This window comes from Oncorhynchus mykiss, chromosome Y, assembly GCF_013265735.2.
Source record: "Oncorhynchus mykiss isolate Arlee chromosome Y, USDA_OmykA_1.1, whole genome shotgun sequence".
Classification (NCBI taxonomy): domain Eukaryota; kingdom Metazoa; phylum Chordata; class Actinopteri; order Salmoniformes; family Salmonidae; genus Oncorhynchus; species Oncorhynchus mykiss.
The window spans coordinates 9,192,996-9,210,374 of NC_048593.1; the positions used below are offsets into that span (position 1 = coordinate 9,192,996).

Here is a 17,379-nt window from a genome sequence, read left to right on the forward strand (position 1 = left end):
AAAGCTGAGTGGGGTGTGTTAGGTTGGGGCGCTACGTGGACCCCTAGGGGCAGGACGGGGTGACCCAGCTATATTGTGTGCAAGTTATATTAAGCCTATGATATGAATTATATGGTGGGTGTACTGTTTTAAAGACAATCAAAAGTTGTATTTGTACTTTAATTGTAATAGTTGTTCATTTGTTAGGCTATTGGTGTGCAACACAATATTGATTAATGTATTATCATGGATCGAGTTTAGTCTTATCAATCACTTAAACATATTTAATGATCTCTTACCTAGCTTGATGACTGTGGGCATTTTTGCTTACTTTTTGTTGTTCTAAATAGAGATGGCTAGAAGGGCCATGGGTCATATTATATTGTGTAGACATGCAGGAAATGTTCTTTTAGATTTCCCACCAAAATGGGATGACCCCCAGACACCCTGCCAAGTTATGTCCCCCTCTGCAAATAGCACTGCTGGGTGATTTACAGCTTCTAACCCCAAGCCATAAGACGGCTGAACAATTACCTCGACTAACCTGTACCCCGGCACATTGACTCGGTACCAGTACCCCCTGTATATAGCCTCTTTATTGTTATTTTATTGTGTTACTTTTTTATTAAAAAGTCATAGTCAATAGATCAATAATATAATACTCTTAGAAAGAAAAAAATGACATGTACAATATGTAGAATCTATGAGAATAAAAAGGTTCGGAACTTTTGTGAAACATCACAGCACAGTTCAAAAATATTTGTCAAATAGAAATCCAAACTGGATGGTGTTCAGAGACAGATGGGAGGAGTTGAGTTGAGCTGAAGGATGGGACTAAAAACAAACAAAACATAACTATTGTAAAATATACTGGGTTCGTAGAAAATGTACGGTGCATTCGGAAAGTATTCAGACCCCTTCCCCTTTTCCAAATTGGTTTATGTTAAAGCCTTACTCTAAAATGTATTAAATATTTTTTTCCCTCCTCAATACCCTACAATGACAAAGCGAAAACAGGTTTTCGAAATTTTGCAAATGTATTAAAAATAAAAAACAGAAATACCTTAGTTGCATAAGTATTCAGACCCTTTGCAATGAGACTCTAAATTCAGCTCAGGTGCATCCTGTTTCCATTGATAATCCTTGAGATGTGTCTACAAGTGGACTGGAGTCCACCTGTGGTAAATACAATTGATTGGACATGATTTGGAAAGGCACACACCTGTCTGTATAAGGTCCCAGAGTTGAAAGTGCATGTCAGAGCAAAAACAACCAAGCCATCAGGTTGAAGGAATTGTCCATAGAGCTCAGAGACAGGATTGTGTCGAGGCACAGGTCAGGGGAAACTGAGCAATCGGGGGAGGAGGGCCTTAGTCAGGGAGGTGACCAAGAACCCGATGGTCACTCTGAAAGAGCTCCAGAGTTCCTCTGTGGAGATGGGAACCTTCCAGAAGGACAACCATCTCTGCAGCACTCCACCAATCAGGCCTTATGGTAGAGTTGCCAGACGGAAGCCACTCGTCAAGAAAAGGCACATTATAGCCCAACTTGGACTTTGCCAAAAGGCACCTAAAGGAATCCGATCATGAGAAACAAGATACTCTGGTCTGATGAAACCAAGATTGAACTCTTTGGCCTCAATGCCAAGCATCACATCTGGAGGAAAGCTGGCACCATCCCTACGGTGAAGCATGGTAGTGGAAGCATCATGCTGTGGAGATGTTTTTCAGTGGCAGGAACTGGGAGACTAGTCAAGATTGAGAGAAGGATGAATGGAGCATAGTACAGAGAGATCCTTGATGAAAACCTACTCCAGACCGCTCAGAACCTCAGACTGGTACGAAGGTTCACCTTCCAACAGGACAACGACCCTAAGCACGCAGCCAAGACAACGCAGGACTGGCTTCAGGACAAGTCTCTGAATGTCTTTGAGTGGCCCAGCCAGAGCCCGGACTTGAACCTGATTGAATATCTCTGGAGAGACCTGAAACTAGCTGTGCAGTGACGCTCCCCATCCAACCTGACAGAGCTTGAGAGGATTTGCAGAGAAGAATGGGAGAATCTCCCCAAATACAGGTGTGCCAACCTTGTAGCGTCATACCCAAAAAGACTCGAGGTTGTAAACGCTGCCAAAGGTGCTTCAACAAAGTACTGAAAAAATACTTATGTAAATGTAATATTTCATTTTTTAAATAAGCAAACATTTCTAAAAACCTGTTTTTGCTTTTTCATTGTGGAGTATGAGGGAAAAAAACTAGTTAATCCATTTTAAAATAAGGCTGTAACTTAACAAAAATACTTTCCGAATGCACTGTATATATTATGTATAAGCTGGAAGTAGAAGCCTAAGTGTTGTTGTCCATTAGTTTACTCCTATTAGGGGAGAGGTGGAAGGGTTAGGGGAAAATAATAATGGGTAATATATAAAACTGTATATACAGTACCAGTCAAAAGTTTGGACACAACTACTCATTCCAGGGTTTTTCTTTATTTTACTACTTTCTACATTGTAGAATAATAGTGAAGACATCAAAACTATGAAATAACACATATAGAATCATGTAGTAGCCAAAAAAGGGTTAAACAAATCCTCAAAGTAGCAACCCTTTGCCTTGATGACAGCTTTGCACTCTCTTGGCATTCTCTCAACCAGCTTCATGAGGTAGTCACTTGGAATGCATTTAAATTAACAGGTGTGCTTTGTTAAAAGTTAATTTGTGTAATTTATTTCCTTCTTAATGCGTTTGAGCCAATCAGTTGTGCTGTGACAAGGTAGGGGTGGTATTGAGAATAAAGCACTATTTGGTAAAAGACCCAAATGCAGCCCAAATAAATGCTTCACAGAGTTCAAATAACAGACACATCTCATCATCAACTGTTCAGATGAGACTGCGTGAATCAGGCCTTCATGGTCGAATTGCTGCAAATAAACCACTACTAAAGGACACCAATAAGAAAAGACTTGCTTGGGCTAAGAAACACAAGCAATGGACATTAAACTGGTGGAAATCTGTCCTTTGGTCTGATGAGTCCAAATTTGAGAATTCTGGTTCCAACCGCAGTGTCTTTGTAGGTGAACAGATTATCTCTGCATGTGTGCTTCCCACTGTGAAGCATGGAGGAGGAGGTTTGATGGTGTGGGTGCTTTCCTGGGATACTTCTTTGATTTATTTAGAATTCAAGGCACACTTAACCACCATGGCTACCGCAGCATTCTGAAGTGATACACCATCCCATGTGGTTTGCGCTTAGTGGGACTATCATTTGTTTTTCAACAGGACAATGACCTAACACACCAGGCTGTGTAAGGGCTATTTGACCAAGAAGGAGAGTGATTGAGTGCTACATCAGATGACTTGGCCTCCACAAACACAAAACCTCAACCCAATTGAGATGGTTTGAGATGAGTTGGACCGCAGAGTTAAGGAAAAGCAGCCAACAATTACTCAGCATATGTGGGAACTCCTTCACGACTGAGAGAGTGCAAGAGAGTGCAAGAGAGTGCAAAGCTGTCACCAAGGCAAAGGGTGGCTACTTTGAAGAATCTGAAATCTGAAATATATTTTTTGGTTACTACATTATATAAAATATAACTTTTTTGGTTACTACATGATTCCATATGTGTTATTTCATAGTTTTGATGTATTGATTATTATTCTACAATGTAGAAAATAGTAAAAAATAAAGAAAATCCCTTGAGTGAGTAGGTGTGTCCAAACTTGTGTCCAATGTACTGTATATATTTACAAAAATCTATATGGGTGATTGGAAATGATGCAGACAATTACATTGATGGAAGCCACAATATGTCTGCAATGTTAAAGCTGATCTACCCACTTCTTTTTATTTATATATATATATATATATATATATATATACAGTGCCTTGCGAAAGTATTCGACCCCCTTGAACTTTGCGACCTTTTGCCACATTTCAGGCTTCAAACATAAAGATATAAAACTGTATTTTTTTGTGAAGAATCAACAACAAGTGGGGCACACTCATGAAGTGGAACGACATTTATTGGATATTTCAAACTTTTTTAACAAATCAAAAACTGAAAAAAAAAAAAAAACTGAAAAATTGGGCGTGCAAAATTATTCAGCCCCCTTAAGTTAATACTTTGTAGCGCCACCTTTTGCTGCGATTACAGCTGTAAGTCGCTTGGGGTATGTCTCTATCAGTTTTGCACATCGAGAGACTGAATTTTTTTCCCATTCTTCCTTGCAAAACAGCTCGAGCTCAGTGAGGTTGGATGGAGAGCATTTGTGAACAGCAGTTTTCAGTTCTTTCCACAGATTCTCGATAGGATTTAAGGTCTGTACTTTGACTTGGCCATTCTAACACCTGGATATGTTTATTTTTGAACCATTCCATTGTAGATTTTGCTTTATGTTTTGGATCATTGTCTTGTTGGAAGACAAATCTCTGTCCCAGTCTCAGGTCTTTTGCAGACTCCATCAGGTTTTCTTCCAGAATGGTCCTGTATTTGGCTCCATCCATCTTCCCATCAATTTTAACCATCTTCCCTGTCCCTGCTGAAGAAAAGCAGGCCCAAACCATGATGCTGCCACCACCATGTTTGACAGTGGGGATGGTGTGTTCAGGGTGATGAGCTGTGTTGCTTTTACGCCAAACATAACGTTTTGCATTGTTGCCAAAAAGTTCAATTTTGGTTTCATCTGACCAGAGCACCTTCTTCCACATGTTTGGTGTGTCTCCCAGGTGGCTTGTGGCAAACTTTAAATTACACTTTTTATGGATATCTTTAAGAAATGGCTTTCTTCTTGCCACTCTTCCATAAAGGCCAGATTTGTGCAATATACGACTGATTGTTGTCCCATGGACAGAGTCTCCCACCTCAGCTGTAGATCTCTGCAGTTCATCCAGAGTGATCATGGGCCTCTTGGCTGCATCTCTGATCAGTCTTCTCCTTGTATGAGCTGAAAGTTTAGAGGGACGGCCAGGTCTTGGTAGATTTGCAGTGGTCTGATACTCCTTCCATTTCAATATTATCGCTTGCACAGTGCTCCTTGGGATGTTTAAAGCTTGGGAAATCTTTTTGTATCCAAATCCGGCTTTAAACTTCTTCACAACAGTATCTCGGACCTGCCTGGTGTGTTCCTTGTTCTTCATGATGTTCTCTGCGCTTTTAACGGACCTCTGAGACTATCACAGTGCAGGTGCATTTATACAGAGACTTGATTACACACAGGTGGATTGTATTTATCATCATTAGTCATTTAGGTCAACATTGGATCATTCAGAGATCCTCACTGAACTTCTGGAGAGAGTTTGCTGCACTGAAAGTAAAGGGGCTGAATAATTTTGCACGCCCAATTTTTCAGATTTTGATTTGTTAAAAAAGTTTGAAATATCCAATAAATGTCGTTCCACTTCATGATTGTGTCCCACTTGTTGATTCTTCACACAAAAATACAGTTTTATATCTTTATGTTTGAAGCCTGAAATGTGGCAAAAGGTCGCAAAGTTCAAGGGGGCCGAATACTTTCGCAAGGCACTGTATATAGCCCATCCCAGCCTTGTGCAGGTCTACAATTTTATCCCTGATGTCCTTACCAGCTCTCTGGTCTTGGCCATTGTGGAGAGGTTGGAGTCTGTTTGATTGAGTGTGTGGACAGGTGTCTTTTATACAGGTAATGAGTGGAGAACAGGTGGGCTTCTTAAAGAAAAACTAACAGGTATGTGAGAGCCGGAATTCTTACTGGTTGGTAGGTGATCAACTACTTATGTCATGCAATAAAATGCAAATGAATTACTTAAAAATCATACAATGTGATTTTCTGGATTTTTGTTTTAGATTCCGTCTCTCACAGTTGAAGTGTACCTATGATAAAAATTACAGACCTCTACATGCTTTGTAAGTAGGAAAGCCTGCCAAATCGGCAGTGTATCAAATACTTGTTCTCCCCACTGTATATAGCCGTTTTTCGCCCTAATTTGGTGATATCCAATTAGTAGTTACAGTCTTGTCCCATCGCTGCAACTCCCGTACGTCCTCGGCAGAGGTGAAGGTCGAGAGCCATGCATCCTCCGAAACAGACCCTGCCAAGGCGCACTGCTTCTTGACACACTGCTCGCTTAACCCGGAAGCCAGCCCCACCATTGTGTGGGAGAAAGCACTGTTCAACTGGCGACCGTGTCAACGTGCATGAGCCCGGCCCGCCACAGGAGTCGCTAGAGCGCAATGGGACAAGGACATCCCGGCTGGCCAAGCCCTCCCCTAACCCGGACGACATTGGGCCAATTGTGTGTCGCCTCATGGGTCTCCTGGTTGTGGCCGGATGCGACACAGCCTGGGATCGAACCCGGATCTGTAGTGACGCCTCAAGCACTGCAGTGCCTTAGACCATTTATGTACTTATGGAATGTACTTACCTCAGTGCTGACAGCTGCATCTGAAGGGTTGATAAGAACTACTGTCTCGAGAACGCTGCTTTTGTGGTGAAGAATTCTCTGCCCTGAAAACAACAAAGGGAGAAAGAATAACTCAATCAATGTGTGCTGTGGAAAATTTTTTGCTGATTGATAAACTTTTTTTTGATAGTGGGTGCATGTAAAAGCATGCCTTAAATAGCTAAAAATGTTCAATGGCCCTATTAAATCAGAGGCTACAGTTGCAGCAGATCATTTTTTTCCTTTGCCCTGTCAGGCCAGTATGGCATGTCTGCCCTCCAGAGACGAAATGTTCTTAGTAGTCTCCTCCACTCAATCATCAAGGCTGCACACACCCAATTACCCACACAGCCTACTAATCACCCACCTACCACCAGCCACAGACTGTCACCAAGAAGCCATTACCACCAGTTACCCACAGTCACTTCCAATTCAACCAGGGAATCTGTGAGAAAGAAACATCTCTTTGTAGTCTATTTGTTTCAGTATGAATCTTATGAATCCAGTGTTTCTTCATTAAATTGTTAATCTTATAACTCCAACTCCATAATGCTCTCCTTTAATATCAAAAGGCAATCATTAATCATTTATTGTGAAATCTCATGTATTCACTCTAACTGTTCAGATACAGATGTTTCTGACAGTCTTAATGCGACTATGTAAATTGTCGTGTTCCTCCAGATGTGGCCTTTATCACTGCCTGTCCAATATAGCCATGAAATGGCTGGATCCGAGAGTCAGCCCAGCTACCCAGAATCTGACTAAACAAGAAATCACTGTTTTAGGAACTTTCAGCATCTTGCTTTATCCTTCACCATTATTATATATTAACTGGATAACCCTTCAACATGTTAATGCATGAATTCCGTGTTCTTACGCCACACGTCATTTAATGAGAAAACAGGACTTGTGCTTCCTGATAACTACCCAATCAAGAGCAAACAGTGAGTCAATCCAGCATCGGAATATAACAATACAAACCTGTCATTTAGTCTCTATTTAATTCAACTGTGTGCCTCTGCCTTTGGTTTGTGCTCCTCTGGTCCAAGTTGCACCAACACACTGAGGGCAACCACAGAGTCCTCATTCACCTACAGTAGTTGCGATGCCTGCCTTTAAATCACCTGAGTGGCATCCCAAATCACTGGGCATAGACTTCAATTCCATGTCTATTCCACACGGGTTCAGCGTAATTTCATTGAAATGACATGGAAACAATGTTGATTCAACCAGTGTGTGCCCAGTGGGAATCGATCTTTCTCTCTGTCTCCTTCTCCTCTCCTCCTTTCACTCATCGTGGTGAGCTGTGGTGGTATTTACCAAGAGGTTCTACAGTCATGGTATACTGCCGCTACATTACTTGTTTCAATGTTCCTCATAATTTACAAAAAAACTCTGCTTGATTTTTCACATATCATAACATGCCAACACTCGTAAAAGCTTAAGTTCTATCACTACTGGAGAACCAGGCCAGATTTGTAGAACTAACACCGTGATTGCAACAGAACAGAAATAACTGAAATGCATGATGCTTTCTTGGAGGTTGAGGGCGGGGTTGTGGATCTGCTCTGCTGGTATAAAGAAAGACTACCAGTCGTGATTATCTCAGAGAGAGGGAGAATGTCTGGGGGGCTCCATACAGCAGTAGGTTCTGGCCTCTGGGCTGATTTAGCCATACATATTTCATATTCCAGATCGATCCTCCTACCCATTAACCCACCTGCTGTACCCTCCTCCTGAGGGCTGTCACTCACTATGGAGGAGGTGCTCAATCTACTGCCACTAATGCAAGACTGGCTCACATATCAGAGGAATAGATTTAGCTCGATAGTAATGTTTCTTTTTCCAGTTGCGTATCCTGTAATGTATATATACAGTGCCTTGCGAAAGTATTCGGCCCCCTTGAACTTTGCGACCTTTTGCCACATTTCAGGCTTCAAACATAAAGATATAAAACTGTATTTTTTTGTGAAGAATCAACAACAAGTGGGACACAATCATGAAGTGGAACGACATTTATTGGATATTTCAAACTTTTTTAACAAATCAAAAACTGAAAAATTGGGCGTGCAAAATTATTCAGCCCCCTTAAGTTATTACTTTGTAGCGCCACCTTTTGCTGCGATTACAGCTGTAAGTCGCTTGGGGTATGTCTCTATCAGTTTTGCACATCGAGAGACTGAAATTTTTTCCCATTCCTCCTTGCAAAACAGCTTGAGCTCAGTGAGGTTGGATGGAGAGCATTTGTGAACAGCAGTTTTCAGTTCTTTCCACAGATTCTCGATTGGATTCAGGTCTGGACTTTGACTTGGCCATTCTAACACCTGGATATGTTTATTTTTGAACCATTCCATTGTAGATTTTGCTTTATGTTTTGGATCATTGTCTTCTTGGAAGACAAATCTCCGTCCCAGTCTCAGGTCTTTTGCAGACTCCATCAGGTTTTCTTCCAGAATGGTCCTGTATTTGGCTCCATCCATCTTCCCATCAATTTTAACCATCTTCCCTGTCCCTGCTGAAGAAAAGCAGGCCCAAACCATGATGCTGCCACCACCATGTTTGACAGGGGGATGGTGTGTTCAGGATGATGAGCTGTGTTGCTTTTACGCCAAACATAACGTCTTGCATTGTTGCCAAAAAGTTCAATTTTGGTTTCATCTGACCAGAGCACCTTCTTCCACATGTTTGGTGTGTCTCCCAGGTGGCTTGTGGCAAACTTTAAATTACACTTTTTATGGATATCTTTAAGAAATGTTACGGTGCGTGAATGAGGACCCAAAAGCGAATTAACTTAAACAGAGCTTCTTTAATTACCAAACATAGGTAGGCTCAGACGGACCGGCAGATTCCGACAGGACAAGACAAGGTTACAGCAAACATGACGACAGTCTGGTTCAGGCATGAAACACAACAAACAAGAATCCGACAAGGACAGGAACAAAAACAGAGAGAGATATAGGGACCTAATCAGAGGGAAAAAGGGAACAGGTGGGAAACGGGGTGAATGGGTAGTTAGGAGGAGACAAGGAACAGCTGGGGGGAAGCGGGGGAGAAAAGGTAACCTAAGACGACCAGCAGAGGGAGACAGGGTGAAAGGAAAGGACAGAGACAAGACACAACATGACAGTACATGACAAGAAATGGCTTTCTTCTTGCCACTCTTCCATAAAGGCCAGATTTGTGCAATATATGACTGATTGTTGTCCTATGGACAGAGTCTCCCACCTCAGCTGTAGATCTCTGCAGTTCATCCAGAGTGATCATGGGCCTCTTGGCTGCATCTCTGATCAGTCTTCTCCTTGTATGAGCTGAAAGTTTAGAGGGACGGCCAGGTCTTGGTAGATTTGCAGTGGTCTGATACTCCTTCCATTTCAATATTATCGCTTGCACAGTGCTCCTTGGGATGTTTAAAGCTTGGGAAATCTTTTTGTATCCAAATCCGGCTTTAAACTTCTTCACAACAGTATCTCGGACCTGCCTGGTGTGTTCCTTGTTCTTCATGATGCTCTCTGCGCTTTTAACGGACCTCTGAGACACTCACAGTGCAGGTGCATTTATACGGAGACTTGATTACACACAGGTGGATTGTATTTATCATCCTTAGTCATTTAGGTCAACATTGGATCATTCAGAGATCCTCACTGAACTTCTGGAGAGAGTTTGCTGCACTGAAAGTAAAGGGGCTGAATAATTTTGCACGCCCAATTTTTCAGTTTTTGATTTGTTCAAAAAGTTTGAAATATCCAATAAATGTCGTTCTACTTCATGATTGTGTCCCACTTGTTGTTGATTCTTCACAAAAAAATAAAGTTTTATATCTTTATGTTTGAAGCCTGAAATGTGGCAAAAGGTTGCAAAGTTCAAGGGGGCCGAATACTTTCGCAAGGCACTGTATATTTTTGAACCTTCAATGGCCAATGGATCATGCACTCCAAATTAGAAAGGAGGAATAGGTTAAGCAGACGTAGTTCCTAGTCGAAGGACTTCTTTTTAATCCATGGTGGAAATGTTATGGCGGTTGTTGTTGTTTGTCTTGGATAGCTGCCTATACGATTTACAGCTTTTGATACTGACACACAGACTGCTATTGGAAATCCACAGCGTTTATTTTATTCCAGGGAGAGAACTGTGATTTTAAAATTGCGGAACAAGCTTAGCTCAGTTCATGTTCAAAATAACTGGTTGTCTCTTTGACGCTGTGTTGTACTTCCTGGCACAGTTCAAAGCTGGAGCTATTACTGTATTCTCTTGCCGTGTATTCATTCATTTTCAAAGGCTGGCTTAACAGCATCAGATTTATTACTTTAATGTCCAGGGGAAATGTTTCAACCCCACGGTCTTCATGGAGATTGATAAGCAGAACCCTGCAGCCTAGAACCGGGGCCTTTGTGTTTCTGTATGAGAATAATAATTGACTGTGGGAAACACAATCTCCATACACAAACATCACAAACACAGGCTATTTCTCTACCGGCCCCGTCTTCTTAGCAGGTGGCAGCTAAATCAGGCACGTGCACAGATGTAACAAGGTTACATTAAAAACAATGAAATCAATTCTCAGAAATACAACTTTACAAGTTTTACATGTGGAGTTAAATTCAACCACATTACAGTGATTAAATCCAACCTGCCTTTGCTAAGCCTGGTCATATTTCCGAAAGCAGCCTGAGAGGAGATTGGGCTGGGTGGTGGAGGAGGCGGCCTACACCTCTTGTGCTCAACAGGATATCCTCCATTAAGCTGGTACACTCCCCCTAAGGAGGATGGGTAAGAGGACTGTCGCCATGCCTTATCTACCTATGTCGAGCAAATGCCCCTTTTCGGTGGTGGTATAATTTACTCAAAAATATTTTAAAAAGTACAATAAATACAATTTTGGAATTTTTCAAAAGACATTTGACAACAATATAACAATGTGACAATAACCTTACAAGACAACGAACATACAAAATGTTTATAAAATAAAAAAAGAAATGAGACATTGGCTCACACAGTCACATGCAGGAGGCTACATATTGCACATTGAGTGTGAAACATTAGATGAGGATTATACAGAGATGCAATCAATGAGATGTGAGGGGAGATTCTCAATAAAATCAATAAAGGGTGCACAACCAAGTAATACATTCTAAAATTGGGGAGGTTTAAGCCCCCTTGACCGTAATCAAGGGTCAGTTTGTCCTGGCTAACCCCTAGGCGTTTTACTGTGCCAGATAAAGTGTCTAGTCAGCTTGTTGAGAGAGAAAATGAATGCTGCGGGTACAGGGATGGGGAGAGATTTAAACAAATATGGAAATCTGGGCAGGACATTCATTTGAATTACATGAATTCTACTCAGTAAAACGAGTGGCAAGTCCTTCCATTTACACAGGTTGCCCTCCACCTTTGGCAACAAGCTGGCCAAATTGAGTTTATAGAGGTTCTTCAGGTTACCATCCATCAATATGCCCAAATATTTGAAACCATTATGCTTGATGGTATGACGGTCAAACACAAAGTTCAAATTTCACTTAATTTTTTACATTTTTATCTTGTATCCAGTAAATGAACTATAACACTCTACTAGGTTCTGCAAGTGAGAGAGGGAATGTTCTGGGTTCGTTAGAAACAAGATAAGGTCGACCACAAAAACTGAAAGCCCAAACTCAAAGCCGTGTACAGTGCCTTCAGGAAGTATTCACACCACTTGACTTTTTCCACATTTTGTTGTGTTACAGCCTGAATGTATAATGGATTCAATTGAGATTTTTTTTCACTGGCCTACACATAATGTCAAAGTGGAATTATGTTTTTTTTTTCGAAATGTTTAAAACTTAATTAAAAATGAAAAGCTGAACTGTCAATAAGTATTCAACCACTTAGTTATGGTAAGCCTAAATACATTCAGGAGTAAAAATGTGCTCAACAAGTCACATGATAAGATAAGTATGATTTTTGAATGAATACCTCATCTCTGTATCCCACAAATACAATTACAGTGCCTTGCGAAAGTATTCGGCCCCCTTGAACTTTGCGACCTTTTGCCACATTTCAGGCTTCAAACATAAAGATATAAAACTGTATTTTTTTGTGAAGAATCAACAACAAGTGGGACACAATCATGAAGTGGAACGACATTTATTGGATATTTCAAACTTTTTTAACAAATCAAAAACTGAAAAATTGGGCGTGCAAAATTATTCAGCCCCCTTAAGTTAATGCTTAAGTTAATGCTTTGCTGCGATTACAGCTGTAAGTCGCTTGGGGTATGTCTCTATCAGTTTTGCACATCGAGAGACTGAATTTTTTTCCCATTCCTCCTTGCAAAACAGCTCGAGCTCAGTGAGGTTGGATTTTTGAACAGCAGTTTTCAGTTCTTTCCACAGATTCTCGATTGGATTCAGGTCTGGACTTTGACTTGGCCATTCTAACACCTGGATATGTTTATTTTTGAACCATTCCATTGTAGATTTTGCTTTATGTTTTGGATCATTGTCTTGTTGGAAGACAAATCTCCGTCCCAGTCTCAGGTCTTTTGCAGACTCCATCAGGTTTTCTTCCAGAATGGTCCTGTATTTGGCTCCATCCATCTTCCCATCAATTTTAACCATCTTCCCTGTCCCTGCTGAAGAAAAGCAGGCCCAAACCATGATGCTGCCACCACCATGTTTGACAGGGGGATGGTGTGTTCAGGGTGATGAGCTGTGTTGCTTTTACGCCAAACATAACGTTTTGCATTGTTGCCAAAAAGTTCAATTTTGGTTTCATCTAACCAGAGCACCTTCTTCCACATGTTTGGTGTGTCTCCCAGGTGGCTTGTGGCAAACTTTAAACTACACTTTTTATGGATATCTTTAAGAAATGGCTTTCTTCTTGCCACTCTTCCATAAAGGCCAGATTTGTGCAATATACGACTGATTGTTGTCCTATGGACAGAGTCTCCCACCTCAGCTGTAGATCTCTGCAGTTCATCCAGAGTGATCATGGGCCTCTTGGCTGCATCTCTGATCAGTCTTCTCCTTGTATGAGCTGAAAGTTTAGAGGGACGGCCAGGTCTTGGTAGATTTGCAGTGGTCTGATACTCCTTCCATTTCCATATTATCGCTTGCACAGTGCTCCTTGGGATGTTTAAAGCTTGGGAAATCTTTTTGTATCCAAATCCGGCTTTAAACTTCTTCACAACCGTATCTCGGACCTGCCTGGTGTGTTCCTTGTTCTTCATGATGCTCTCTCTTTTAACGGACCTCTGAGACTATCACAGTGCAGGTGCATTTATACGGAGACTTGATTACACACAGGTGGATTGTATTTATCATCATTAGTGATTTAGGTCAACATTGGATCATTCAGAGATCCTCACTGAACTTCTGGAGAGAGTTTGCTGCACTGAAAGTAAAGGGGCTGAATAATTTTGCACGCCCAATTTTTCAGTTTTAGATTTGTTAAAAAAGTTTGAAATATCCAATAAATGTCGTTCCACTTCATGATTGTGTCCCACTTGTTGTTGATTCTTCACAAAAAAATACAGTTTTATATCTTTATGTTTGAAGCCTGAAATGTGGCAAAAGGTCGCAAAGTTCAAGGGGGCCGAATACTTTCGCAAGGCACTGTATCTGTAAATGATCTGTAAGGTCCCTCAGTCGAGGAGTGAATTTCAAAGCACATATTCTGAAGGCACTGCATGTTATAGCCTCAGCCCACGGTTCAATGGCGAGGGCGAAGAGGTGTGGGATAATAGGGAAACCCTGTCTGTTCCCCCTATAGAGAAGGAAAGAAAAGGAAGTAATCCCATTGATTGCAATCCTAGTTTTATGAGATCTTAGCTTTACGAGAGTGATTTTACCAAGTTTAAAAACATGATGCCTAAACCAAACTTTTCTAAAAAAGTGAAAGAAAAGGCCTTTTCGGTGTTGAGGGACACTGCAACACTAGGTCTTGTTTTTGTATCAAATACTTTTCTGAGATTATTGGAGGACAATCTATTACAGTTTTTTTGGATTGCTTACACACTAAAATTAAAAGTAGTACACTATTAGCAAAACCTTACACTCAAGAAGCAAAACATCAGCCCATATTTGCACAATTATAAGCACATTGTCAACCTCACACTTGTTGCAAAACTCTACACACAGTAATTTGCAAAACACTAAACAGACTTAACATACATTACACACAAAAATCTATCATGAAGTCACGTCCTTGCAATACCAAAGCACTGACTGTCAAATTACCACACCGTCCAACCAATTGGTTCAACACAGTCATCAGGTGTGCAAATACTCGTTTGCTTACAGTTTTTTCCAACTGCTTACACACAAAATCTTTTCATGTCACACGATTTTTGAAACCTCTCACTCAAAGTGCTAAACTACACACCAAATATCCAAAACCATAAGCTATTTCTCAGCCTTTGACTCAGTTGTCAATTGCATAAAACTTTTTTTCAAAACACTACACACAATTCTCTACCTAAAACACAGAAATCTAACAGTAAGTGACTTGCTTTCCTTTTCCAAACACAACCAATCAAAATGCTACACTTATTCACCAGGTCACACACACACTCCTCACATGTGCAAACACTAATAGCTTAACTGATCACTAACCAATCACTGCTTTACTGTAGTATAGGCCTATAAATAGGTCAAAGGTCAGATTACCATTACAATGGATGCCAACAATGGACAGAGAGCAAGAGGAGTAGGAGGGAGAGGAAGAGGAAGAAGAGGACAAGGGCAAGGGCAAAGAAGGGAAGGAAGGATAGCCATCTCTGATGAGATTAGGGCAACACTTGTTGATCATGTGATCAACCACGGTTTGACCATGAGAGAGGCTGGACTGAGAGTCCAGCCCAACTTGAGTCGATTTACAGTGACGTCCATAATTCGAACCTTCAGAAATGAGAACAGGTATGCAACTATCTAATGACTATTTTAGCATTACAGTAATGTACAGCCGCTTCTCCAGGCAATGGCGGACGCATGTGGGGACATAGAGGTTGCCTCTGTCCAAGGTTGGATACGCCATGCTAGGAGATACTTCCCTCAATGTTTGGCAAGAGAAAACGTATCTCTTGATGTGGACGAAGTATTGTGGCCAGACCCAGGCCGGAGAAGAGATGAAGCGTAGCTTAGCACTGGTGACTGCCCCCCCCCCCCTACCAATTCCTGGACTGCCCCCCCGGGACCCCACACACACAATTGTGTTCTTTACTGTATTCTAAAGAATATACTTTTGGTTTACATATGTTTATGGTTTTGTTGTATGCTACTGTATACAACTGTAATGTTTGGCTTAATAAATATTTTCTGTTTCTACATTGCATTGGTGTTTACAGTGTACTTGTTACCCCTCTCAGCAGATTACTTTGACTGTAGAACATTGCATTGGTGTTTACAGTGTACTTGTTACCCCTCTCAGCAGATTACTTTGACTGTAGAACATTGTATTGGTGTTTACAGTGTACTTGTTACCCCTCAGCAGATTACTTTGACTGTAGAACATTGTATTGAAATGTAGATTTTAGCCTATGAAAGACCAAAGAGCTTTAGATTTAGAACAACAGTGTTTACATGGTATATCCAGAAATGTACTATTATGAAAGCAGTGTTTGCCATTTGATGCAAATGCTTCATTCTGACGTGTGTTCATGGCATTTTGAATGCAGTGTTACATTTTGAAGGAGATGTGAGGCATTTTGCATTTTGTGTGTGCAGTTTTGGGAATTGTGTGTAGAGTTTTGAAAAAAGGAGACAGTTTTGAAAAATGTGTGTAAGCAGTTGGAAAAAACTGTAATTGTAGACACACCAATCAGGTGTATAAGCACTATAAAAAGCAGCAGGTGTTCATTGGTCTTCAAGCACAATGGAAAGAGTCAGAGAAAGAGTAAGACGAGGAGGAGGAGGAGGAGGAGGACGACAACAACAACGAGGAGGAAGGGGAGGAAGAGGAAGACAAGAAGGTGCTCAAAGAGGACCGAATCTGACAAATGAGATCCGCGCAACACTGGTTGACCACGTTGTCAACCACGGCCTGACGCTGAGGGAGGCTGGACTGCGAGTACAGCCAAATCTAAGCCGATATACAGTGGCAAGTGTGATGAGAACATTTCGACTGGAAAATAGGTATTGTAAAAATATCATCATATCAATAACATCTGCACGGTTTCAGTAACTGCTTACAGTACTGTATTCTATGCACTATCAGCACTTCTGTTACCTTTTCCTGTGAAATTACTGTAATATTGTATACTGTTTTTTTCTTCTACATAGGATTGAGGGTCAGGGACGACAAGGGGGAAGGCCTCCTATGTTCACAGAACAGCAAGAGAGGGAGATAGTAAACATGGTTTTGGCCAACAATGCTATAACACTCAAGCAGCTCCAAGCTAACATTGTCAATAACCATGCCATTTTCCACGATATCCATCAGGTCTCAACATCAACACTGGCACGCATCCTAAAAAAAAAACATATTCAAATGAAGCAAATTTATTGAGTGCCTTTCGAGCGCAATTCCGAAAGGGTGAAACGACTGCGGCATGATTATGCAGAGGTATGTATTCACTTTAGCAGTGTGATCTTGCATACTGTCTCAATCTTTTACTCTACTGTAATATGTATACTAGATCTACACTGAACTACACAATTTTGCCTGACACTGTTTTTCAGAGTTTTACGAATGGATGGAGAGTTCATTTACGTAGATGAGGCTGGGTTCAACCTGACGAGAACACGAAGGAGGGGAAGAAACATCATTGGCCACAGGGCTATAGTCAATGTCCCAGGGCAACGTGGGGGTAATATAACACTCTGTGCAGCCATTACACAGAATGGGGTCCTCCACCGCCATGCCCATATGGGCCCTTACAACACAGCACTCAAACTTACATTCTTGGACCAATTGCACAACATAACAGCAGCAAATCAAATCGATCATATGCAATACATTGTTGTCTGGGACAATGTCTTTCCACCGCTCTGCTCTGGTTCAGAACTGGTTTCA

At 41.2% G+C, this 17,379-nt stretch overlaps 1 protein-coding gene and 1 long non-coding RNA gene across 2 annotated transcripts in view; one reads left to right on the forward strand and one right to left on the reverse strand.

The window, feature by feature from the left end:
• The window catches only part of LOC110509597 (microtubule-associated protein 1B), a 64,378-nt gene that overhangs the window by 15,827 nt on the left and 31,172 nt on the right, over positions 1-17,379 (reverse strand). The window contains exon 3 of the mRNA XM_021590583.2: positions 6,379-6,461. Coding sequence (XP_021446258.1) covers positions 6,379-6,461 — 83 coding nt within the window. The remainder of the gene's footprint in view (positions 1-6,378; positions 6,462-17,379) is intronic.
• On the forward strand, positions 16,363-16,834 carry LOC118945275. Its single transcript, XR_005040380.1, has 2 exons — positions 16,363-16,499; positions 16,647-16,834. It is a non-coding gene; the product is annotated as an uncharacterized LOC118945275 (long non-coding RNA).